The sequence below is a fragment of the Sus scrofa genome, chromosome 12 (genome assembly GCF_000003025.6).
Source record: "Sus scrofa isolate TJ Tabasco breed Duroc chromosome 12, Sscrofa11.1, whole genome shotgun sequence".
Lineage (NCBI taxonomy): Eukaryota > Metazoa > Chordata > Mammalia > Artiodactyla > Suidae > Sus > Sus scrofa.
In genome coordinates, this window is record NC_010454.4 from 27,315,705 (window position 1) to 27,343,668 (window position 27,964).

The following is a 27,964-nucleotide window of genomic DNA, read 5'->3' on the forward strand; positions in this document are numbered from 1 at the left end:
TCCTAGGCTGGGAACCTCAATATGCTGTGGGTGAAGCCCTTTAAAAAAAAAAAAAAAAAAAAAGATATCGCTACATATCTGTCAGAATAGCTAAAATAAAAGACAGTACACCAAGTGCTATTAAGGCACTTTCATATACTGCTGGTGAGAGTATAAACTGGTACACCCAATGTGAAAACTCTTCAGCAAGATTTAATAAAGCTGAATATCTGCCAATCCCTGTGATAAAACAAGCTTAATGCTAGGAAATATGTATACGTGTCCACCAAAAGGCATTTATTTATTTATTATTATTTTTTTTTTTGGTCTTTTTGGCATTTCTTGGGCCGCTCCCGCAGCATATGGAGGTTCCCAGGCTAGGGGTCTAATTGGAGCTGTAGCCACCAGCCTATGCAGAGCCACAGCAACGCAGGATCCGAGCCGCGTCTGCAACCTACACCACAGCTCACGGCAATGCCGGATCGTTAACCCACTGAGCAAGGGCAGGGACCGAACCCTCAACCTCATGGTTCCTAGTCGGATTCGTTAACCACTGCGTCACGACGGGAACTCCAAAAAAAAAAAAAAAAGGCATTTATTTTCAAGGCAGCACTACTTGTGCTCCAACCTGGAATCAACCCAAATATCCATCAACAGCAGAATGAATAAATACATAATAAATACTACACAGTAATGAGAATGAAGAAATTACCACTGTACACAACATCATGGATGGATCTCACAAACAGGATACTGAGGAAAAGAAACAGAAGCAAAAGAATACAAAATTCATATACATAAGAGAAGTAATCTAAAACTAATCTAATGTATTAGAAATCAAGAAAGTGGTTACCTTTAGGAGGAGCTAGGACCTGATGAATTTAAAGTACACACACCCTTAGTCCACCCCAGGCTAAACATAATGGGTACCTGTTCACACAAGCACTTTCTTTAGCTTGAATACTCATTATTCTTTATGAAAGTTCAACATACAGCACAGAATTTAAACAGACAATTCAGAACTACACCAAATATGCTGTCCTAATTCACCATTAAAATTTACAGGAGGATGAACAAAAATAATACCAGATTAGAGAATTATAAAAAGAAATAAAAAATTATTGCCATCATTAGAGAATAAAATGGAATTGCTCTTTTAAGGTCATGTGGGTGATATGTATAAAATAAGCCAACATGTGTATCTCTCTACCCAGACTTACTATTCTTAATTATCCTACAGAAACACACCAAAGCCCAGATATAAAAGTGGATGTTCCACGCAACGTATCTTAGAATAATTCCCAAACTGGAACTTCCTCCCAAATATGTTATTAGTTGTTTGATGAACTGAATTATGATAGTCATATGGTAGACTACAATGCAGTGACTTTGCTACTTCCAAGTTACGTTACCTTGAGTATATTAACCTCTCTGGGCCTTAGGGTCCTTATTAATGATTGAGAAATAATAATAATATATCAGAGCTGATATTAGGATTAAAGAAAGTTAATGCTTATAAAGGGAATAGAACAGTGCCTGACACACATGTGTTTTTCAAACACAATTAAAGTTAGTATTAAAATGAATGCAGTATCATCTATATGTACTGACATGGGATGGTGCCTAAAAGTGAATGGAAGGATGTTGAATCTTACTGCTCTATCTGAAATTTAAAAACATTAAACAACATATAAAATGATATCACTAAGGTGTCTACAAAGTCAAAACTGAACTTTTTTTTTTTTTTTTTTTTTTTTGGTCTTTTGTCTTCTTAGGGTCGTGCCTGCGGCATATGGAGGTTCCCAGGCTGGGGGTCTAATCGGAGCTGGAGCTGCCAGCCTAACACCACAGCAACACCATAGCAACGACAGATCCGAGCCACGTCTGAGACCTACACCACAGCTCATGGCAGTGCCAGATCCTTAACCCATCAAGCAAGACCAGGAATCGAAGCTGCAACCTCACGGTTCCTAGTCGGATTTGTTTCTGCTGCACCACAATGGGAACTCCAAAACTGAACTGATTTTCTTTTCCAAACCCACTTTTTCCCATGATCTTCTAACTCAAATAAAAATTTTGCAGCTATTCTTTTGCTCTTCTCGTTCTTCCACACTGCAATCTAAACAGCAAAATCTGACCACACTTTACCTTCAAAATAAATCTAGAATCTGACAACTTTTTACCACTTCTATCACTCACACCATGACTTAAGATACCATCTTTTGCCTGGATTATTATAATTATCTCCTGACTAATGGCTCTGCTCTAGCCTTTGCTCCCCAGTATTCTCAAAATAGTAGCCTGGGTGGAATCAGACACTGACTGCTCAAAACGCTTCAACAAGCAGCTTCCTGTGATAGAAAGAAAGGATGGAGGGAGGGTGAGGGGGAATTCTTACAGTGACCTACAAGACCCTTCAGGATCTGATGTGTCAAGGCGCACCATTCTTTGCTCCCATGAAGAACTCTTGTCTCCTGACCCAAATGTTATAGACTGTACTGTGGCCTCCCCAAATTCTTATGTTGAACCCCTAACCAATGTAACTATTTGCAGACAGGACCTTTAAGAAGATAATTAAGGATAATGAGATCATAAGACGGAGTCCTAATTCAATAGGACTGGTGTCCTGTTATAAGAGGAAGAGATACCAGAGCTCTTTCTCACCCCGCCCCACTCCCACACACAGGCCGTCTGCAAGCCAGGAAGAGAGGTCTCAGAAGAAACCAAACCTGCCAGCACTTTTCAACCTTTAAAAGTGTGAAAAAATTAATTTCTGAAATTTAAGCCACCCAGTATGTGGTATTTTGTTATGGCAGCCCTCTCTTCCTCTCTTTTAGGGTCACACCTGCGGTATATGGAAGTTCCCAGGCTAGAGGTTGAATCAGAACTACAGCAGCTGGCCTACACCACAGCCACAGCAATGCCAGATCCAAACCGCATCTGCGAGCTACACCACGGCTCATGGCAACATCAGATCCTTAACCCACTGAGCAAGGCCAGGGATAGAACCCACATCCTCACGGATACTAGTTACCACTGTGCCATCAAGAGAACTCCCTTCCTCTCTTTTATGGCAAACTGATCTGTTTATTATTTCTATAGTTTTGCCTTTTCCAGAATGCCATATAGTTGGAATCATACTGTATGCACGCAGCCTTTTCAGATCAGCTTCTTTTACTTAGTAATACATTTCTGAAGTTCCCCCATGATAGATCACTGCTTTTTAGCACTGAACAATATTCCTGTACCTCAGTTTATTCCTGTTATCTTCATAAGTGCTACAGTCTTAAAACTATAAGCCTCAACACTCAAAGATAGCACTAAAGTTAATTTTTTTATCTACAAAAAAGTATTTTCAATTAGTATTGCTGTACATTATAAACTTCTATGCTGACAGATAATTTCCAACTTTTCACTGTTTTTAATACAAAATAAATCACAAGTCTGCTTAAATCAAAGTCTCTTGGTTTTTTACATAAATTTTTTTTTACCTTTTATACTATCTAACACTAATTTTATTTTTTCAAGCAGCAAAAGATCCAGGTTAAAAGAACACATTCACCTCAAAAGTAGACTGACAACACTGCATTTTACAGCCTATTAGTCTGATGCATCACTATTGTATTCTGACTTTCTGCCTCATCTGGAACTACGTTTTTGTTTTGTTTTGTTTTGTTTTTTGTTTTTTTTTTCTTTTTGTGTATTCTAGGGCCGCACCCACAGCGCATGGAGGTTCCCAGGCTAGGTGTCTAATCGAAGCTGTAGCCACTGGCCTAAGCCAGAGCCACAGCAACACAGGATCCGAGCCGTGTCTGCGACCTATACCACAGCTCACAGCAACGTCGGATTCTTAACCCACTAAGTGAAGCCAGGGACTGAACCCGAAACCTCACGGTTCCTAGTCAGATCAGATTCGTTAACCGCTGAGACACGACGGGAATTCCTGGAACTACGCTTTTTAAGACCTAAGTAAAACTACTGAACCACTTAAAAATAAATAATGATTTTTAAATTTCCACAAACACACCAACAACTTGAACAATACACAAAGACGTTCTAAGGTGGAATCACTAATAAAAAGACAAGACTAAAATAGGCTATTCCTCCACCTACTTATCTTTAAAACCAAACTAGAAAATTCTCTATAGTTAGACTATTTCCCATTCTATATGCCTCCAAAATACTCCCTTTTAGTTGCACATTGTTTTAAATCTAATTACAATACTCTGGTAAAGCAAAAAAGAGAAGTAAGTAAAGGACAACTGAACATCCAAGCCACATTGACTACCTAGGCCGTATTGCAACAACACTGGATCCTTAACCCACAGAGCAAGGCCAGAGATCAACCTGCATCCTCATGGATAGCAGCTGGATTCTTATCCTGCTGAGCCACAAAAGGAGCTCTGAAAATATTGGTCTTAAATGACACATTAGATCAATGTACTTATTAGATATATATAGAACATTTTACCCAAAAGTTGCAGAAATTATGCACTCCTTTAAGTGCACATGAAACATTCTCCAGCACAGATCACATGCTAGGCCACAAAACAACTCTCAAAAAATTTAAGAACACTAAAATCATATCGAACATCTTTTCCAGAGTTCCTGTAGTGGCGCAGCAAGAACAAATCTGACTAGGAACCATGAGGTTGTGGGTTTGATCCCTGGCCTCAATCAGTGGGTTAAGGATCTGGTGATGCCATGAGCTGTGGTGCAGGTTGCAGACTCAGCTTGGATCCTGAGTTGCTGTTGCTGTGGCTATGGGGTAGGTCGGCAGCTGTAGCTCAAATTGGACCCCTAGCCTGGGAACCTCCATATGTTGTGGATGTGGCCCTAAAAAGACAAAAATAAAATAAAATAGGAGTTCCCATCATGGCTCAGTGGTTAACAAATCCGACTAGGAACCATGAGGTTTTGGGTTCGATCCCTGGCCTTGCTCAATGGGTTTGATCTGGCATTGCCATGAGCTGTGGTGTAAGTCTGGCATTACTGTGGCTCTGGCGTAGGCTGGTGGCTACAGCTCCGATTGACCCCTAGCCTGGGAACCTCCATATGCCACAGGTGCAGCCCTAGAAAAGACAAAAAAAAAATAAAAATTAAAAAAGTAAAAAAATAAAAAATAAAATAAGCTGTTCAATTAAAAAAAATATGTATTTTCCAACCACAATGCAATGAGACTAGAAATCACCTACAAGGAAAAAAAAAAAAAAAAAAACTATCAAAACTACAGACATGTGGCAGTTAAACAACATCCTACTAGCAACTAATAGGTAATGAAGAAATCAAAGAGAAAACCAAAAAATACCTTGAGATAAATGAATATGGAGACAATGTTCCAAAATCTATGAGGCAGAGCAAAAGCAGTTCTAAGAGGGAAATTCAAGAAACAAGAAAAATCTCAAATAAGCAATCTTACCTTAGGAAACAGAAAAGGAAAAACAAAGCCAAAAGTTAACTGAAAGAAGGAAATAATAAAGATTAGAGTGTAAATAAGTGAAACAGAAAATTTAAAAAAAATAGAAAACATAATTGAAACTAAAACATAGGTCTTTGAAAGATGAATAAACTTAATAAAGCTTTAGCCAGACTCATCAAGAAAAAAAGAGAGGACCCAAATATATAAAATCAGAAATGAAAGCAAAGTTACAACAGATTCCACAGAAATGCAAACAATCATAAGTGACTTCTACAAACAATTATAAGCCAACAAATTAGACAACCCATAAGAAATGGATAAATTCCTGTAAACACGCAATCTTCCAAGGCTAAATCAGGAAAAACTAGAAAATCTGAATGGACCAATTACTAGTAATGAAACTGAATCAGTAATAAATTAAAAAAAAAAAAAAAACTTTTCAAAAAATAAAAGTCCAGGACCAGAGAACCTACCAGGAGAATTTCACCAGACATTTAAAGATGATTTAGTATCTATCTTTCTCAAACTACCCCCCCCTCACACACACACACACACACACAAAACTGAAGAGAAAGAAATGCTTCTAAATTCATTTTATGCGGCCAGTATTACTGATACAAAAACTAGACAAACACACAACAACAAAAAAAGAAAATCACAGGCCACATCCCTTATGAACAAAAATGAAAAAATCCTCAACCAAATATTAGCAAACCAAATTCAACAATGCAATAAAAGAATCATACACAATGATCAAGTGAGATTTTTTTCCCCAGGGATATAAATGGTTTAATATAGGCAAATCAATCAATGTGATATACCACATTAACAAAATGAAGAATTAAAACAAATGATCATACATCTCAATAAATGCAGAAAAAGTATGACAAAATTTAACATTAGTTTAGGAGTTCCTGTTATGGTGCAGCAGAAACGAATCTGACTAGGAACTATGAGGTTGCAGGTTTGATCCCTGGCCTCGCTCAGTGGGTTAAGGAGCTGGCATTGCTGTGAGCTGTGGTGTAGGTCACAGACGTGGCTCGGATCTGGTATTGCTGTGGCCGTGGTGTAGGGCAGCAGCTATAACTCCGATTAGACCCTTAGCCTGGGAACATCCATATGCTGTGGGTGTAGCCCTAAAAAGCAAAAACAACAACAACAACAACAACAACAACAAAAACCTAAAGTCAGCAAAAGGAATGAAATAATAAACATCACAGAGGAAATAAAATAGAGATTTTAAAAAAAAAAACAGAAAAAATCTACAAGAAATAGACGATTTGAACAGACAGATCACTAGAAACGAAATTGAACATGTTAAAAAAAAAAAAAAAAAGCCCACTCCCTATAAGTGCAGGACCAGATGGCTTCACAAGTGAATTCTACAAAACATACAAAGAAGAACTTACACTGATCCTGCTTAAATTCTTCCAAAAGACTGAAGGAACACTCCCAAAGACATTCTATGATGCCACCATCATCCTAATACCAAAATCAGACCAAGATACTCCCAAAATGGAAAATTATGGGCTAATATCTATATAGATACAAAAGTTCTCAACAAAAACTTTATTTATTTATTTATTTACTGTCTTTCTGCCTTTTCTAGGGCCGCTTCTGCAGCATGTGGAGTTTCCCAGGCTAGGGATCTAATTGGAGCTGTAATTGCTGGCCTACGCCAGGGCCACAGCAACGTGGGATCTGAGCCACGTCTGCGACCCTCACCACAGCTCATGGCAACGCCGGATCCTTAACCCACTGAGCAAGGTCAGGGATTGAACCTGCAACCTCATGGTTCCTAGTCGGATTTGTTAACCACTGAGCCACAAGGGGAACTCAATAAAAATTTTAACAAACCAAACGCCACAACACATAAAAAAAGTTCATACACCTTGACCAAGTGGGATTCATTCCAAGTTCACCAGGATGGTTCAACATATGCAAATCAATCAATGTAACAGACCACAGAAAGACTCACAGACATGGAGAACAGACTTGTTTTTGCCAAGAAGGAGGAGGGAAGGAGTGGGATGAACTGGAAGTCTGGGGCTAATAGATGCAAACTATTACATTTAGAATGAATAGATATAAGGTCCTACTATACAGCACAGCAAACTATATCCAATCTTCTGGGATACACCATGATGGAAAATAATATTTTAGAAAAGGATGTATATATATGTATGACTGAGTCACTTTGCTAAGAATTGCAGAAACTGGCACAACATTGTAATCCAACTATAATAAAAATAAATGAGCAAATAGATAAATCAATGAAATGTGTAAGGAACTGGAAAAGATCCCAAAGAGCCAAAGTAATCGTGAGAAAAAAGAACAAAGCTGAGGTACCATGTTCCCTGATTTCAAACCATATAACAAAGCTATAGAAATCAGAACAGTTGTGGTACTGGCAAAAAAAAGACACATGGATCAACAGAAGAGAGAACCCAGAAATGAACCCACATTTATATTAACCTATGACAAAGGAGACAAGGATATACAATGGGGAAAATGAAGTCTCCGGGAGTTCCCGTCGTGGCGAAGTGGTCAACGAATCCGACTAGGAACCATGAGGTTGTGGGTTCGATCTCTGGCCTTGCTCAGTGGGTTAACGATCCGGCGTTGCCGTGAGTTGTGGTGAGGGTCGCAGACGTGGCTCGGATCCCATGTTGCTGTGGCTCTGACATACACTGGCAGCTACAGTTCCGATTAGACCCCCTAGCCTGGGAACCTCCCACATGCCACGGGAGCAGCCCAAAAAATGGCAAAAAGACAAAAAAAAAAAAAAAAAAAAAGTCTCTTCAATAAATTATGCTAGGAAAATAAGAGAGCCACATGCAAAACAATGGATCTAGACCATTTTCTTACATCATATACAAAAATAAACTCAAAATGGATTAAACACTTTAAACCATAAAGCTCCCAGCAGACAACTAAGGTAGTATGCTTTCACATTTGTAATTTTTTTGGATCTCCTCAAACAATGGCAACAAAAGCACAAATAAATAAATGGAGAAACATCAAACTAAAAAGCTTTTGCACAGTGATGGAAACCATCAATAAAACAAAAACGCTAGCTAGCTACTGAATGGGAGAAGATGTATGCAAATGATATGTTGGATAAAAGGTTAATATCCAAAATATATGAAAAAATAAATTAATTAAATTAACATTAAAAAAAAAAAAAGGGAGTTCCCGTCGTGGCAAAGCGGAAACAAATCCAACCAGGAACCATGAGGTTGCAGATTCAATCCCTGGCTTTATCAGTGGGTTAATGATCCGGCATTGCTGTGGCTGTGGCATAGGCTGGAGGCTACAGCTCTGATTCAACCCCCAGCCTGTGAATTTCCACATGTCATGGGTACGTCCCAATAAAGCAAAAAATAAAATAGTTAAAAAAAAATACATAAAGAACTCATTTAACTCAATTATCAAAAAACCAAATGACCTAATTAAAAAATAAGCACAAGAGTTCCCATCGTGGCTCAGCAGTTAACAAACTGGACTGGTATCCCTGAGGATGCGGGTTTGATCCCTGGCCTCGCTCAGTGAGTTGGGGTTCTGGCATTGCTGTGAGCTGTGGTGTTGGTCTCAGACTCAGCTCAGATCCCATGTTGATGTGGCTGTGGTGTAGGCCGGCAGCTGTGGTTTCACTTCGACCCCTAGCCTGGGAACTTCCATGTGCCAGGTGAGGCCCTAAAACAACCAAGGAAAAAAAAGAAAAAAAAGCAAGCACAGGCAGGCCCTGAAAAGACATTTTTCCAAAGAAGACTTACTGATAGTCAACAGGCACATGAAAAGATGCTCAACATCACTAATCATCAGAGAAATGCACATCAAAACCACAACGAAACATCACCTTACACCTGTCAGAATGGCTATTATCAAAAGCAATAGAAATAAGTGTCTGAAAGGATATGGAGAAAAGGCTCAGCCATAAAAAGAATGAAATCTTGCCATTTGTGATAACATGGATGAACCTAAGTTAAAAAGACTGACAAAGGCAAGTATCACATGATCTCATTTACATACAGATTCTAAAAAACAAGAGAAACTTAACAAAACAGAAATACAATCATAGATACACAGAATGAACTACTAGTTATCAGAAGGGAGGGTAGTAGGAGGAAGAGGGAAATAGGTAAAGCATGATGAAGAGGTACAAATTTCTGGAGTCCCCATCATGGCTCAGCGGAAACAAATCTGACTAGTATCCATGAGGAGTCACATTCGATCCCTGGCCTCGCTCAGTGGGTTAAGGATCTGGTGGTGCTGCGAGCTGTGGTGTAGGTCATGGACAAGGCTCGGATCTGGCGTTGCTGTGGCTGTGGTGTAGCTGTGGCAGTGGCTGTGGCTCTGATTAGACCCCTAGCCTGGGAACCTCCATGTGCCATGGGTGTGGCCCTAAAAAGAAAAAAAAAGAGAGATACAAATTTCCAAAATAAATAAGTCATGGAGATGTAGTTACAACAAAGGGAATAAATTCTGTATAGTGACAGATGGTAACGACTTAACAGTGATGATATAAAAGTATCAAATCATTACACTGTACACCTAAAACTAATATTTTTAAGTCAATTATACTTTAAGAAATTTAATAAAAGCAGACAAATTTTCTTATAGTTAAATGTCTACATAAATTAGATTTAAATCTATAGAAATGGTAATCAGCTTCTCTAGCCTAAGTATATTTATATTCTTCCATCTTCCTCTCCATTCCAGTATAAGGACTTAAAGAGTCTATTTACTTGAGGCCCTTAAATGATCTATCCCATTAAAAGTAAACAAGTTTTTTCTTTTGTATAGTTACACCCAGTTGTATGATACAAATCAAAACAAGAACACTAGGAAGTTCCTGTGTGGTACAACAGGCTAAGGATCCTGAGTTGCCGCAGCTATGGCAGACTGCAACTGTGGCAAGGGTTCGATTCCTGGCCCCGGAAACTTCCACATACTGCAGGTACAGCTGAAAAAAAAAAGAAAAAAAAAAAAAAAACACTCAAAACAAAAAAATAGGAACACTAACATATCAACTACTAGTAGACAACTACATTCAAAAGAATATGATTCAAAGATAGTTCAAATACTAAATTGTCCACTTCCCCACCTATGAACTAGTAACTAAACAAGACAAGATGCCAATGAAAAACCCAAAGGATGGAGTTCCCATCATGGCGCAATGGAAATAAATATGACTAGGAACCATGAGGTTGCAGGTACAATCCCTGGCCTCACTGGGTGGGTTAAGGATCCGGCATTGCCGTGAGCTGTGGTGTAGGTCACAGACGTGGCTCTGATCTGGCCTTGCTGTGGTTCTGGCATAGGCCTGCAGCAACAGCTCTGATTAGACCCCTAGCCTGGGAACCTCCATATGCCTCAGGTACATTCCTAAAAGGACAAAAGACAAAAAAAAAGAAAAGAAAAATCCGAAGGATATCTTCTGAAAGTGGTTATTCATTATACTCAACTCTAGAAAACTATGTAGGCTTTCAGACAGCCAAGGGAGAGTTCTGACTGTTTCTAGTTATGAGACTATCAGGATATTAGCAATTAAAGATGGGGGGTGACAAAATATAGTATTATCCACATAATGGAATATTATTCAACTTTAAAAGGAATGAAGTACTGACACATGCTAAAACATGGATGAACCTTACACCAAATGAAAGAAGCCAGTCACAAAAGAACATATATTATAAAATTTCATTTATATGAAATGTCCAGAATAGGCAAATCCATAGAGACAGAAAGATTTGCAGTTGCCAAGAGCTAGGGGAAAGCCAGGAGGAATGAGGAATGAGTGCTAACAAGTATGATATTTCTTTTTAGAATGATGAAAATGTTCTGGAATTAGATAGTGGTGATGGTTGTACAACTTTATTAAAATACTAAATACCACTGAATTTTCTACCCTAAAATGGTGGATTTTATGGTATCTAAATTACATTCTTTTTTTTTTTTTTTGTCTTTTTTTTGTCTTTTTGCTATTTCTTGGGCCGCTCCCACGGCATATGGAGGTTCCCAGGCTAGGGGTCGAATCGGAGCTGTAGCCACCTGCCTACACCACAGCCACAGCAATGCGGGATCCGAGCCTCGTCTGCAACCTACACTGCAGCTCACAGCAACGCCGTATTGTTAACCCACTGAGCAAGGCCAGGGACCGAACCCGCAACCTCATGGTTCCTAGTCGGATTCGTTAACCACTGCGCCACAACGGGAACTCCTCTAAATTACATTTTTTAAAGGAGCAGAGTTATCATTCAAAGCCTATCCCTGGAGTTCACATTGTGGCTCAGTGGGTTAAGAACCCAACATAGTGTCTGTGAGGATGCATGTTTGATCCCTGGCCTTTCTCACTGGGTTGGGGATCCAGCAACCCCTATCCCAGGAACTTCCATATTCTGCAGGTGCAGCCTTAAAAAGAAAAAAAAAGAGAAGAAAAGCCTATCCCTAATATAAGCATCAGAAAATTACATCTCAATTTAATACTAACCTATTTTTTAAAGGAAAAGTCAGGAAGTCAAGGGAACAAAAACAAAATCTCAACACTCAGTAAATGTCTGTTGAACAAGTGAACATTCAGTTAAGTTTTTTTTGTTTTTTTTTTTTAATAGCCACATCTACAGCATATGGAAGTTCCTGGGCCAGGGACTGAATCCAAAATGCAGCTGCCACTTTCGCCACAGCAGATGCAGCTTCATCGCCAGATCCTTTAACCCAGTTCATGGGGCTAGGAATCAAAGTCGTGCCTCCACAGTGACCCAAGCCACTGCAGTTGGATTCTTAACCCACTGTACCACAGTGGGAACTCTTTCGGTGAAGAGATTTAAAGCAATAGTAACAATTAACCAGAGTAATCTATAGTTATTTTTAAAATCAGATAAGAATACAAATCATGAATGCTATATTTTCATTGAAGTTTTCTGACCTTCTCTTCCTCAGAGTATTCGCAGTAGAAAGAATAGGCAGATGGTTGCTAAGTTTTAAGTACCTTGCCTCAACACTGTGGAAAACCATGTACAATCTTAGTAGGCTGTTAGGCTGGGGCAAAGACTGGCCAGATATACTAAAGCAGTTTCTCTTCTTCCTGGGACACATAGCTAGACTACATATCCCAGTCTCTGTAAGTGAGTTTCTGATTGAGTGAAGGAGAAGCAAAAGTTATGTGCGCTACTCCTAGGCCTGGCCCAATTAAAGGCCTTCCACATGGGGGTTCCTGTTGTGGCTCAGTGGAAATGAATCTGACTAGTATCCATAAGGATACTGGTTTCATCCTGGTAAAGGAAAAAGGTAAGGGAAAATCCTGGTAAAGGATCCAGCACTGCCTTGAGCTGTGGTGTAGGTGGCAGACGTGGCCTGGATCCTGAGTGGCCTGTGGCCATGGCTGTGGCTGGCAGCTGTAGCTCCAATTTAACCCCTAGCCTGGGAACTTCCATATGTTATGGGTGCAGCCCCAAAAATCACAAAACTTCCACACGCAATCCTCCATTCTCTGTCCTCTTCCTCCACCTCAATGTAGGTGAGTATAAGAAACTCGGAGGAAAGCTGGAAAGGGGATATGTGTCTCCAAGGGAGCCACTCATGCATCAGAAACATCTAATATAAACTTCACATGAACAAGAAATAACATACAATATTTGAGTCACTATACATGTTTTCGTGGCTTATCTGCTACAGCAATAAGCTTTACCTTACTCATACATTAGCATAATAAACATGCATTTAAAAACACTTAAAAGTCATCCTAAATTATCAAAGGTGTGTTACCTCATGATGCTTAATAGTTTAGGCCTTTGTTATTCTGGATGATTTTCTGAATGTTATTTTGGCAATTATTTTCTCTAACCTCCAATACCTCCAATACCTCCTGCAAGTACCTCGACAGAAACTATGACTTCCCATATTTCATGTTTTCTTATCTACACTGTGATTCTAAATATTAGTATTATATTTTTATAATATTAGTATTATATTTTAACTCATATATGAGTTAACCACCAAGATCATATAATACAAATTCAGAACTTAGCACTCTTGTACTTACATCAGTACAACAACGTAGTCAATGGATTCAGTTTTCTTAAGACCTAAGTAAGTCACATGAGATGATACAGTGTTTTAACTGAAAAGTACCTTTAAATGCTGGGAAGAGCTGTATCTTCAAAGTCCTGAATGCCACTAATCAGTCAGGGGAAAAGAAAAGGGAAGTAGAAGGGAAGGGAAAGCGGGAAAAGAATGGCCCAACTGGGCAAAGATGATAGACATCCCCGAAAACATCAAATATCATAAAGTTAACTTACATCTATACTGTTGTATGATACCAAAATGTTTAGATAAGGAAAGATCATTTCTTGTTTTATGGTTCCCATGTGAACACAAACCTCAAAATAATCTCAGGGAAAATTCTAAAATCATTTAATTTTACTCAAACTAGCCACAACCTGAGACTAACTTGAAATAAACAAGATTCTGTTCATCCTTCCTATCCCAAAACAACAGATAACTAACCTGCCATTTTTTTTAACCTGCTATAATATTCTAGGGGGAAAAAAATCAAATCAAGGCATTAAAAAAGAAAAAGAGTGGAGGGGCAAGATAAAAGAAGAATCAAAAGACTAATTCGAAATGTTCCCACTCTAATAGCTAATGAAGATACTTCAGCCTTGTTTTAAATGCTCTTTTGCATTCATCTTTCCAAAGAGCAAGAGGGTATGATTAAGGCAGGATGAGCCACCTGCTCTACCTGCTCAAAATCAGAGCTTACCTCCTTAGATTGATGGCCTTTGCCAAGTTTGGAACACCTTCCATCTCTGTTGTCTTCTGCCCCATCAGATTGCTGATAGGCCTATGGGGGGAAGAAAGAGAAACAGACCTGCTAGAATGCCATATACAACTCATTATTAGCCTTCTCAAAAGGAATCATCAGTTCTTACTATTCAAGGAAGGCAGATAATCCAGCTGTTACTTGGCCTCAGAAGATTGACATTGGTCTCTCAGAGGCTTTCCTTGAACAATTTAGCATCAGAAGTCTCAACAGGTAAGCAAGAATCAAACGCTCACTTAAGAGCAAACAAATCACAGACAACCACATCAAAACAACAAAAACCTCTATTCTGCCAAGTCCTTCACCATGTCCCTAAACTTCAAAGATTTTCAAACAGATGGTATATGCCACCTAAAGTCTCAATGTAGGGAGAGTCCACGCTTTCCCTCAGCACATACATATATGTCACCTTCATGGTCAAGGAATACTTCCTCATGATCAACCAAAACCAACAAATTCATTTTCTCTGATTTAATCTCCAAATACAGAAAAACAACTTGGTATCTTCCTTACTCATTTCTTTATGTTTGAAGAATAACCAAATCATTCATGTTTATTCTAGTTCTAAGTGAAATCAACAACAACCCTTTAACTCTCACTCATAAAATTTTCCATGAAACCTTTAGTTCTAGATATTAATTACAAACTTACAACCTTGAGGTTCTCAATAGACAACACTAGACTACAGAAATGAAATAGTCCAGATATAGATAATAAAACAAAAAGAGATCTGAAGACCACATAGATATCACTTAATGAAGCAGAAGTAATAAAATATTAGTGTTTGCATAAATTATCATGTGCTTAATTGTCTGCCTTCCCTCTCATATAAAGGCTCTAAAAAAATCCTTAAAGTTGGGAGTTCCCATCGTGGCGCAGTGGTTAACGAATCCGACTAGGAACCATGAGGTTGCGGGTTCGGTCCCTGCCCTTGCTCAGTGGGTTAACGATCCGGCGTTGCCGTGAGCTGTGGTGTAGGTTGCAGACGCGGCTCGGATCCCGCGTGGCTGTGGCTCTGGCATAGGCCGGTGGCTACAGCTCCGATTCGACCCCTAGCCTGGGAACCTCCATATGCCGCGGGAGCGGCCCAAGAAATAACAACAACAACAAAGACAAAAAAAAAAAAAAATCCTTAAAGTTTATTAAATATACAGATATTCTTTTTCTGTGTGTCCTTTTTGTTTGTTGTTGCTCCCTATCCTGGGAACATCTATATGCCATGGCTGCACCCATGACATATAGAGGTTCCCAGAGGTTCCCAGGATAGGGGTCCAATCGGAGCTGTAGCCGCCGGCCTTCACCAGAGCCACAGCAACGCGGGATCCGAGCCACCTCTGCAACCTACAGCACAGCTCACGGCAACGCCAGATCCTTAAACCACTGAGCGAGGCCAGGGATCGAACCGCGTCCTCATAGATGCCAGTGGTTAACCACTGAGCCACAAAGAGAACTCCATTTACAGTTACTCCTAATAATGCAAAGAACCAGACTACAACCAAATGAAATTTTTTTTTTTTTTTTGGTCTTTTTGCTATTTCTTAGGCCGCTCCCACGGCACATGGAGGTTCCCAGGCTAGGGGTCCAATCGGAGCTGTAACCACCGGCTTATACCAGAGCCACAGCAACGCGGGATCCGAGCCGCGTCTGCAACCTACACCACAGCTCACGGCAACGCCGGATCGTTAACCCACTGAGCAAGGGCAGGGACCGAACCCTCAACCGCATGGTTCCTAGTCGGATTCGTTAACCACTGCGCCACGACGGGAACTCCCAAATGAATTTTTAAAATCAGGACATATAATTGTGAAAGTTCTAATTAAGAAATATACTTTCAAAAAAAATACAAATCATTAGCTATCTACTTTCATCATTCTAAAAATAACATAGAAAGGGATTGCCTACTGACAAGATAAGATTAAAACAGAAGTAGCCTATTACAGTATTATTGAAATTCTGAGAATATTAAAATTCTTTGCCAACTTTAAGGTACAGTAAAGAGGCTGATAAAAGCTTTTTATTGCCCTGAAAGTATTTTTTTAAATAATTTACAATGACAGAATATATTTAGTCCCTCTCAACTATTAACTTAATGGAATGAAACTATACCTGTTAAACTAAAAGAGGCTAATTTTCTTCTGTGCTGTGAAAATTCTCCATTTATCAATCACATTTACAAGACAGTCTTTGCTTGTATATAATTCCCAAATCTGAAGTATATTTTAAGCCTTTAGTCCTTTAAAATTAAAAACACTGATTGCTGATTATACTACTGTCCCATATTTTCCATCTAGTGGCATGCTAATTTTTATGACCAATAAATAAGAGAGTTTCCCTTCCAATTATAAGTGTTCCGAGATAAAGGCTTGATGGTATTTTATTAGACTAAAATCTTGAAACTAAATTTAAAAAGCAAATGAATACTATATGGGAGAAGGGAAGGGTACAAAAGTCAGAATGCAAGGCTCCATTACAAATATTTTCAGTTGTCAAAAATATTTTTCAGACATACACCTAGTATCTTAATGGAAGAAAAATGAGGGGAACTTAGATTATGATTTATTAAAGACAATTTCTATTACACTGTTCTTTATGACAAGTGACATTTTAAATTTTAAAGTAAAACCTTATCATGCCTTTTTTTTTTTTTTTTTTTTTTTTTGGCCTAACACTGAGGCCTTAAACCTGAGGCTCCTGTGCATGATGGAATTCTTGTAACATACACCTGTGCATCATAGAAAGCTACCACTCTGTTTCTCTTATGTATTCTTAATCTAGTTTATTAAGAATAACAAGCACATCTTTTCCAAAAATATATGTGTTTTTCCTTATTTTTTTAATGGATTTTTGCACTTCTCTGGTGGCACAGCAATTAGGGACTTGGCATTGTCACTGCTGTGACTTGGGTTACTGCTGTGGCTCAGGTTCAGTCCCTGGCCCAGGAACTTCTACATGCAGCAGACAAGGCCATAAATAGATTAATTATTGTAATTAATTTTGAAAATGGATTTTCATTCAAAGGAAGAAAAGGCAGATTCAGAGATTATTTAAGTAGCTTAAAATCACTACCATCTATATCTTGCCATCTTCTCCACAATTCAAGGATGAGATCTTCTCTTATAAACTCAAGTAACTTGAGGGCATGGAATCTTCTGAGAGAGAATCAAATAATAATGGTTCTCTATCAACTCTGGTGCTAATACATTGTAAAGGATGATTCAAATTCTTAAGATAACTAAAATGGAATTTACTACTAACTCTCCTTACTTCTCCAATTCTGTTCACATTAAAAATGGCCAAACACAAATAACAAAAACCATTAAAGTATTCATATTCCTTGACCTATTTCTGTAAATATACCAAAAGAATAGTACCAAAAGAGGGAAATCCATAGTATGAAAAAATATTCACTATAATATGATTTGCTACACTGGAAAAAAGTCCAACCGACTAACAGAAGTGTTTTGCTTGTTTGCTTGTTTTGCTTTTGAGGGCCATACTTGTGGCATATGGAAGTTTCCACACTAGGGGTCGAATCAGAGCTACAGCTGCCAGCCTACACCACAGCTACAGCAACACCAGATCTGAGCAACGTCTGCTAGCCTATACCATAGCTCACAGCATGCTGGATCCTTAACCTACTGAGCTGATCCAGGGATTGAACCTGCATCTTCATGGATACTAATCGGGTTCCTTTCTGCTGAGCCACAACAGGAACTCCTAGCAGTTTTTTTAAGTTTTTTTTTTAATTCATCTATATTTATTTTTACCCTGATGCATTCCTCTATTCTACAAAGGATTTGAGATTGCTTACAAAACACATAACAATTCACTATCTATGTGTAAAATGCAGATCAAGGGAAAAAAATTTAAATATGCCACCCAAGTAAGGCCCAAACCAGTTCTTTACTTCATTAAAAGTTTGTTCTGAGTTTCTGAGTAGCTAAACTAAAAAAATCAAAGTAGCCATTAAATAATTCTTATTAGAGCTAAAGGCACAGCTCCCCAGAGAAAACAAGAATTGTTAATAGATAGCACAGCTTCTGGATGATGGGTGTAGGCACACATTTAAAAAACAATAAAGATTATATACAATAAGGAAAATATTTATGATAATTTTAAGGAAAAGATACAAAGCTGTACATACACTCTAACTGCAGTGATATAAAAGCATGATCCATATGGAAAAGATGAGAAGGTCATACACATAACCTTTTTCCCCAAAAAAACTATCATTTCATTGACAGTTCTTCTGTGCCAAAACCATACCTAGAGGCTGGATGCTAAGAAGACAACAGTAGTTTAACACTTTTAACATATTAAAATGTCTATATTTACTTGCCTTAGAATTAAGATGTACTTAAAAAAAAAGAATTAAGATGTATTTAGCTTACAAGAATAGAACTAATCAATACACACACAGAAATCAGGGTTCCCCAGTGGTCTAGCAAGGTTAAGAATCTGGCGCTGTCACTGCTGTGACTCAGGTCACTGCTGGGCCCAGGTTGGATCCTTGGCCTGGGAACTTTTGTATGCCATGGGTGCAGCCAAAAAAAAAGAGAAGGGGAGAGAAGAAAAAGAAAAAAATATAAAAAGTATTTTCTAACAAAGAAAACATTACTACCATACTATGAATGGTAAGGTTGACTGCAGATACCTAATGTAGAAGAAAAGTACAACAGGGTTTTCTTTTTGTTTGTTTGTTTTTGGTTTTCTTTTTTTGTCTTTTTGCCATTTCTTGGGCCGCTTCTGCAGCATATGGAGGTTCCCAGGTAAGGGGTCGAATCGGAGCCATAGCTGCCGGCCTACACCACAGCCACAGCAATGAGGGATCCAAGCCATGTCTGCAACCTACACCACAGCTCACAGCAACGCCAGATCCTTAACCCAATGAGCAAGGGCAGGGATCGAACCCGCAACCTCAGGGTTCCTAGTCAGATTCGTTAACCACCGAGCCACAACAGGAACTCCAACAGGGCTTTCTCTCCCTCCCCCCGCCCCCCCCCCCCCCCCGCTGTACAGCATGGGAATCAAGTTATCAAGTTACATGTATACATACATTTTTTCCCCCACCCTTTGTTCTGTTGCAATATGAGTATCTAGACATAGTTCTCAATGCTATTCAGCAGGATCTCCTTGTAAATCTATTCCAAGTTGTGTCTGATAACCCCAAGCTCCCGATCCCTCCCACTCCCTCCCTCTACCATCAGGCAGCCACAAGTCTTTTCCAAGTCCATGATTTTCTTTTCTGTGGAGATGTTCATTTGTGCTGGATATTAGATTCCAGTTATAAGTGATATCATATGGTATTTGTCTTTGTCTTTCTGGCTCATTTCACTCAGTATGAGAGTCTCTAGTTCCATCCATGTGGCTGCAAATGGCATTATGGCATTCTTTTTTTATGGCTGAGTAGTATTCCATTGTGTATATATACCATATCTTCCGAATCCAATCATCTGTTGATGGACATTTGGGTTGTTTCCATGTCCTGGCTATTGTGAATAGGGCTGCAATGAACATGCGGGTGCATGTGTGTCTTTTAAGTAGAGTTTTGTCTGGATAGATGCCCAAGAGTGGGATTGCGGGGTCATATGGAAGTTCTATGTATAGATTTCTAAGGTATCTCCAAACTGTTCTCCACAGTGGCTGTACCAGTTTACATTCCCACCAACAGTGCAGGAGGGTTCCCTTTTCTCCACAACCCCTCCAGCACTTGTTATTTGTGGATTTATTAATGATGGCCATTCTGACTGGTGTGAGGTGGTATCTCATGGTAGTTTTGATTTGCATTTCTCTTATAATCAGCGATGTTGAGCATTTTTTCAGGTGTTTGCTGGCCATCTGTATATCTTCCTTGGAGAACAGTCTATTCAGGTCTTTTGCCCATTTTTCCATTGATTGATTGGCTTTTTTGCTGTTGGGTTGTATAAATTGCTTATATATTCTAGAGGTTAAGCCCTTGTCTGTTGCATCATTTGAAACTATTTTCTCCCATTCTGTAAGCTGTCTTTTTGTTTTCTTTTTGGTTCCAACAGGGCTTTCTTAATCCCAAACCTCCTTACTCCACTTCACATATATTTCTTTTCTTTTCTTTTCTTTTTTTTTTTTTTTTTTTTGGTCTTTTTGCCTATTCTAGGGCTTTACCCGCGGCATATGGCAGTTCCCAGGTGAGGGGTCTAATCAGAGCTATAGCCGCTGGCCTACGCCACAGCCACAGCCATGCCAGATCTGAGTCGGGTCTGTGACCTACACCACAGCTCGCGGCAACGCCGGATCCTTAACCCACCCAGCGAGGCCAGGGATCGAACCCGCAACCTCATGGTTCCTAGTCGAATTTGTTAACCACTGAGCCACAAAGGGAACTCCCACATATATATATTTCAGATTCTTCCTTAAGTTTCACAAGATGTGAATAATATGTGGCCTTTTAAAAAATGCTTTATTCATTTGGAAAAGCCTACATAGTTCTTATGTAGTTCAAATTTTGAAAAGAGAGCAACCAGAAATCTCCAAAATCAAATATAACCATAAAATAACTAAATTTTCATATTCCCAAATATTTTTAAAGCATACCACAACAACCTAATAGATTCTATCAAAAGCAATGTGTCCTTTAATTCAGTTCTAATTCTTGACTTTTTCTTGCTTCTCAAATAGCAAGTAACTACAACCAAAAATTCCCCTTTTAACATAGGAAGTAAGTCTCAAAGCAGAACTGGCACTTTCATTGTGGCTACTTTTTAAAGGGGATATATGCTCTAAAACATGTCAATCAATCAGAATTTGACAATCTTAAAGACTCTAAACATTTAAAAAGTTAAATAGATGTTGGGTTACAGTAACTAATAAAAATCATTATAGTCTTTAAAAAACAAACTAGTATAATTAAGATTAAATAGTCCAGATATTCTGTTTTCTATTATTTATAACTAATATCTTCTGACATAAATACACTTAAATTTGTTTTCACCCTTTTAAAAACAAATTTATGGCCACACCCATTGCATATGGAAATTTCTGGGCCAGGGACTGAATCCAAGCCACAGCTTCAACCTCCATCACAGCTGCAGCAACACTGGATGCTTTAACACATTGAAATGGGTCAGAGATTGAACCTGCACCTCCAGAGCAACCCAAGCTGCTGCAGTCGGATTCTTAATCCACTGCACCACAGTGGGAACTCCTGTTTTCACCTTTCCAAAAAATATATTCCTAGTCCTGGTTTTCCAGTAGAATAGGGAACTGATGGTACTTAAAGATTACCTCCTACTACTACCTCTTTAAAAATAGTAAGGGGAGTTCCCGTCATGGCTCATCGGATAAGGAACCTGACTAGTACCCATGAGGACGTGGATTCGATCCCTGGCCTCACTGAGTGAGTTAAGGATCTGGCATCGCTGTGAGCTGTGGTATAGGTCACAGAGACAGCTGGGACCTCCCATCGCTGTGGTTATGGTCTAGGCTGGCGGCTACAGCTCTGATTTGACCCCTAGCCTGCCACAGGCTCAGTCCTTAAGAAAAAAAAAAAAAAGTCAAATAAATAAATAAGGGGCTTTTTTTGGGAGGGGGCACATCCACAGGATATAGAAATTCCTGGGCCACAGCAGCAACCTGAGCCACTGCAGTGATGATGCCGGATACTTAACCGAGTCACACAGGAATTCCAAAAATAAGGGGCTTTGATTCATACTGGAGATCTGAGGGAGGGAAAACTAAGACGGTAAAAAGGAAAAAGTCAAACTATTTCTCCCCGATTTTTTTCAGATGTTTAAAATGTGGTTTAAAAAAAAGACTAGAAGAAAAATTTTAGCTATATACTTAGATTTCATATAACATTCACTTAGAGAAAAACAGAAAGAAGAGAGAGGAAGATAATTAGATGAAAAAGAAAAAAAGATTCCAAGGTATCAAAGGAGAGGGAGTAAGTTCCAAAGCATTAATAAAAGAAGGCTCATTATACCCATAGCTCATGGACCAAGAGATTATCAGCTTTGTGCTTCTGAATGGTCAATTTTGACTAACCACAGTTTTTAAGTTCTTCAGTAACTGCTATTTAGACAAGAAGATTTATTTCAAAATAGGAGAGCACGAAAAAGGCGGAGGTGAGGTTGCAGACATCCAGAAGGATAAATTCTTAGAGGGATATTATATTAATAACAAAAATAAAGTTTTCAGATCAAATTTAGCTCAAGACCATTTCCAATACTTGGTGAAGAATTTCCTCATCCCTTCCGTAGACAATTACCAATTTTTTTCTCTTTTTTTTGGTCACAGGGTGGCATATGGAGTTCCCAGGCCAAGGATCAGATCCAGGCCACAGCTGCAACAATGCCGAATCCTTAACCCAGGGCACCAGGCCAGGGATCAAACCTATGTCCCAGCTCTGCATAAGACACCACCAATCCCACTGCACCACAGCAGGAATTCCAGGAGAATAATCAGTTACTTTTAAATGACACCTTATTTTAAACATTATTTTGAATTAACTTAGAAAACATGGTATCAGTGCTTTTGAGAGAGAAATAAGAGAATGTATATCAAAGAACGTGACAAATCCGAAAAAGGTATATATGATTTACTAGAATGAATAACAGTCTTAATTTAAAAATCATTACATCAAGTACAAGATAATTCTTTCTTCAATATTTTCCTGTCGTATGAAAGCCGATTTTTTAATGCATAAAAACATTCTGGACAAGAAGTTCCTTTCTAAGCCAAAAGAAAATTTCCTCATCTAAAACTTGATAATCCTCGGAAATCGAGAGGAAAATTTAATAGGTAAAACAATGGTTCTGTCACAACTGCACCTTTAGCATTTGGTTCTAAAATGCTGCTATAGTCCCTGATATGAAAACACAATCAAGTTAGGATTAAAATATTATCTCTGATAGCTACTTTTTCTCCTCCCTTGAGCAGAGAATGCTCAACTCTTGAAATGCACCAAAAGCTTACAATTGCTACAAGATGGTTTCCTCAGATGAGCGGTACTCAGGGTGATGTGATATATTTGTAATATATTTGTTAGGGTAATCTGTTTTTAGTGTATGCACTGTGGAGTCCATCATACAGCTCTCTAAGCCTAAAATTTCTATAGTATGATCATAGAAGTCACTTGATGTATTCTATGTTAGTAAAGGAAGGGTAGAGTACTCTAAGTATCTACAAGCCTAAAAAAACCAAGACATGACAGGAGTTCCCGTCATGGCTCAGCAGAAACGAATCCGACTAGGAACCATGAGGTTGCGGGGTTCAATCCCTGAACTGCTCAGTGGGTTAAAGATCTGGCATTGCCGTGAGCTGATTTGGCGTTGCTGTGGCTGTAGCTGTGGCTGTGGTGTAGGCCGGCAGCCAGTTCCGATTTGACTCCTAGCCTGGGAATTGCCATATGCCAGGTGTGGCCCTAAAAAGGGAAAAAAAAAAAAAAAAAAAGACATGACATATGGCCCATTCTGTCTCACTCTGATTGGTTTCCATTAGCAAATATCCACTGGTTCCATTCTACGACATCTGCTTAACAGTCATGTGAGTTCTCCTTGAATTCTAGAACACTTAAATTTCAGATTCCTAATGATTGTAGATTCAGCTCTGTTAGGCTCTAAGCCTGATAGTGAAGGTTATTATCCCTCACCAGTGCCAGTCCTTTTATGGTAGATCTCACAATGCAGCCTTAATGGGTGATATGGGAAGAGTAACTACTGGCTATCTCTTGCTCCCTGGGAGTCTTAAAGTTTAACAATCCTGGGAGGGAAAACTGGAGAGTGACCTGCCTAAAGCAAACATGAAAATTTGTCAAAAAGTTTCTTTTTTGAATTCTGGCTTAATTAGGTCAACTTTCACTAGCCAAAAAAGGGAAATTATCTTCAGGATTTGAAACAATAATTATTTGGCCACACCCAAGGCACATGGAAGTTCCCAGGCCAGTAATCAAATCCTCACCATACCAGCAACCCGAACCACAGTAGTGTCAATGCTGGATCCTTAGCCTACTGCACCACAAGGGAACTCTGAAACAAAAATTATTTTTGAATCAAGTGTGATATGAGAAATATATTAAAAATGAAATGATTCTGAAAAAATGACATTCTACTTCCCTAAACACCCTCAGTTTTCCAGTTAGAAAGGAATAAAAAAAGAATTCAGTAATTTTTTTATACTATACCTCAAAGCTAGAGGTTCTCTTACTCTTTGTTTAAAGGTCCCACCCGCAGCATATGTTCGTTCCCAGGCCAGGGACTGAATCCGAGCCACAGCTTCGACCTACGCTGTAGCTTCGGCAACACCGGCTCCTTTAACTCACTGCGCCAGGCCAGGGATCAAACCCATACCTCCTCGGCAACCCGAGCCATGGCAGTCAGACTCTTGACCCACTGTGCCTCTTACATTTTTGTCTTACATTTTAAAATCTCAAAGTAATATACAACTTTGTGTAGCTGATCAAAATTAGAAGAAATGATCAACAAGCACACACCCCCAAATCCTGCATAATAGATACAGCATCATGTTAACTACTATACAGTGTAAATCACAAACAAAAGCTAAGAACTAAATTGAAGAAGAGAGTCCTATGGTTATCGGATTTAGTCATTTCTGAAGACATGTGTACCACATGAAAACTTGAACAAAAAAGAACTAAATCTAGCTTCCAGTTCTCACTCGAGTCTGGGACGATAAATGCAAGCATTTATTTGGAACGCTAGTCAAATGTCAGGATGAGTCATCCCACTCTTTAACCTGTTTTACTTACTCTGGTCGGCATAGTTTTTTGCTTTGAGTTCAAGTTGTCTTGTTTGAGATTCTAAAGATTCCACTCTGGTCTGTAAATCCTTTTTTTCCTGTTCTTGAGAGTCTTCAAATTCAATGAATTTCTGATAAAGAAGAAAAAATATATTATTGTCATTAGGTAAATGAAAAAATCTTTTTTTTTTTGGCTTTTTAGTGCCATACCCACAGCATATGAAGTTCCCAGTCTAGGGGTCCAAACGGAGCTATAGCTGCCGGGCTACACCACAGCCACAGCAACATCAGATCCAAGCCAGCATCTTCAACCTTCAGCACAGCTCATGGCAATGCTGGATCCTTAACCCAGGGAGAGATGTCAGGAATCGAACCCACGTCCTCATGGTTACTAGTCAGATTAGTTTAATTTTTAAACATTGTCAACTTCCGTGTTACTTGGTATCAAGAATTACAATTAGGCATCAACTACTCAAAAAGATCTCAGAATCATGAACTTAAGGCTGATTTCTAGTTTCTATATAAAAGTCATTTTAAAATCTCCAAATATAGAAAGAAAAAGATGATAAAATAAGTTATAAAAGTGTTCCCACTTTATATAATAGGCATTCCTAAGAAAATACATTTACCTACTTGAAATACATCATGTAACCTAATTAGCATACTTACATATTCATATAAATCCAATACATAATTTTACATATAAAAGAGTATGAAAGAATGATGGATTAATAAATATGTTAATTATTTGATAAATGAACAGTCTTTAGATTACCTGAACCATGGAGTTTAAATTCCTAAGAAAAAGAATATATTAGAAATATCTCTACCAATTAAATTTAATTTACTAAAAGCACTCTCTGGCAGAGATTACCAATTAATCTCAGTCCCCCTTGGTTTGTTTTTATTTGGTTGGGGTTTTTGTTTGTTTTTTTGTCTGCTCCTGCAATATATGGAAGTTCCCAGGCCAGGGATCAAACCCGAGCCACAGCAGCAACCCAAGCCACTGCAATGACAACACCAGCTCTTTAACCTACTGCACCACAAAGGAACTCCCTTGCCATGCATTTTTTGGGGGTTTTTTGGTTTTTTTAGGTCCATACACATGACATGTGGAGGTTCTGAGGCTAGGCGTCAAATCAGAACTGTAGCTCCTGGCCTAAACCACAGCCACAGCAACACCAGATCAACTCACGGCAATGCCAGATCCTTAACCCACTGAGCAAGGCCAGGGATCAAACCTGAGTTCTCATGGATCCTAGTCAGATTCGTTTCTGCTGTGCCCCAATGGGAACTCCCCTCATCTTGTTTTTAAAATTGTTTTTATCAGAGTTCCCGTCGTGGCTCAGTGGTCAATGAATCCGACTAGGAACCATGAGGTTGCAGGTTCAATCCCTGGCCTTGTTCAGCGGGTTAAGGATCCAGCATTGCCATGAGCTGTTGTGTAGGTCGCAGATGCAACTCGGATCTGGCGTTGCTGTGGCTCTGGTCTAGGCTGGCGGCTATAGCTCTGATTAGACCCATGGCCTGGGAACTTCCATGTGCCAAGGGTGTGGCCCTAGAAAAAGACAAAAAAAAAAAAAATTTGTTTTTATCTATAGCATGTGACAACTGATCACTCACTCCTCCTTAAAACTTTTTTTTCAATTTGGTCTTTTCCTTGTTTTCTTTCCTCTTTTCTTCTTGATCTTGTTTGTTTGTTCTTCCTTTTGTCCCCAATTTCTTAACACTGGCAAGCTCTGTCCCTAAACAACTCCTTTTCTTCCTTGTTTATTCTTATTCCCTGGTGATCTCATCCAGTTTCATGACATGATTATTTTTTTGGCCCCACATGTGGCATGTGGAAATTCCCAGGCCAGAGACCGAACCTGCACCACAGCAGCAACCCAAGCCACTGCATTGACAATGCCAGATCCTTAACCCACTGCATCACAAGAGAACTCCAGAGTGACCCTTTAAAAAAATCAGGTCAGTATATCCCCCTGCGCAAAATCCTCTAATTGCTTACATTCTCCCAAAGTCCTTACCATAGCCACTCAGGATACAAGCTACCATTCTCTTACTTCTTCACCATCTCTTCCAATCCTCCTCCTCCTCCCCTTTTCCCCCACCTGCTGCACATACTCTCATTCAAGCCTCCTTGCACTTCCTGCAACGTAAGCCTTTGCACTTGCTTCCTATTGCCTGGAATTCTCTTCCCCCTGACATCCAGATGGCTTGTTTTCTCCTCACCTCCTTAAAATCTTTGTTCAAATGTTGGCTTCTTACTAAGACTTTCTTTGCCCAATATATTTAAAACTCTAATACTCACTTCCTACTTTCCTTCTTGATTTTTTCTCCACAGCACTTATGCTCATCTAACATACTACATATTTTAGTAATTTATCTTATCTATTATCTGCCTTGCCTTACTAGAATGTAGGTTCTAGGGCAAGGATTTGTTTTGTTTGCTGTTGTATTCCCAGCGCAAAGAATGATGCAATATTTGTTAAATGAATGAATGAATGAATGAAAAACTCTGAATAAAAAGTTAAAATTCACATAGAAAAATATACAGAACACAAACTTAGATATCACTAAATACACTCCAATTTTAATATGATATTTTCTGTCTCTTACCTATTTTATCTGTCTTGAAACTTTTCAATCACTGAGTGGACATTATTTTTTGTCCGTACACATTGTTTTCCTTTGAGGAACTTCTCCCCAACTTCATACTAATTCTATTCAGTCCAAGCAATTTGACTGGTTAAGATGCCAATCTCCCTAAGGATAATAAGCATATGACCTGAACTAGACTGGTCAGAGTCCTCTCTGGAGGAGTTCCTGGTGGCTCAGCAGGTTAAGGCCTGCCATTACTGTGATTTACTTTGATTCCTACCCTAGGAACTTTTGCATGCCACAGATATGGTGGGAAGGGAAAGAGAGAAGGGGGAAACAGGAAGGGAGAGAAGGGAAGGGAAGGGAAAACTATTTACTTAGACTATTTACTATGTTCCAGGCACATGACA

The 27,964-nt window shown here is 39.0% G+C and overlaps 1 protein-coding gene across 15 annotated transcripts in view; it reads right to left on the minus strand.

Annotated features, from left to right (window-relative positions):
* The window catches only part of SPAG9 (sperm associated antigen 9), a 144,961-nt gene that overhangs the window by 90,328 nt on the left and 26,669 nt on the right, over positions 1 to 27,964 (minus strand). For 12 of the 15 annotated variants that reach the window (XM_021067194.1, XM_021067204.1, XM_021067203.1 and 9 more), the window contains exon 2: positions 24,964 to 25,084. In XM_021067194.1, coding sequence (XP_020922853.1) covers positions 24,964 to 25,084 — 121 coding nt within the window. Of the gene's footprint in view, positions 1 to 14,162; positions 14,244 to 24,963; positions 25,085 to 27,964 lie in introns of all 15 variants that reach the window. The other 3 variants (XM_021067215.1, XM_021067214.1, XM_021067211.1) reach the window with 1 other exon arrangement.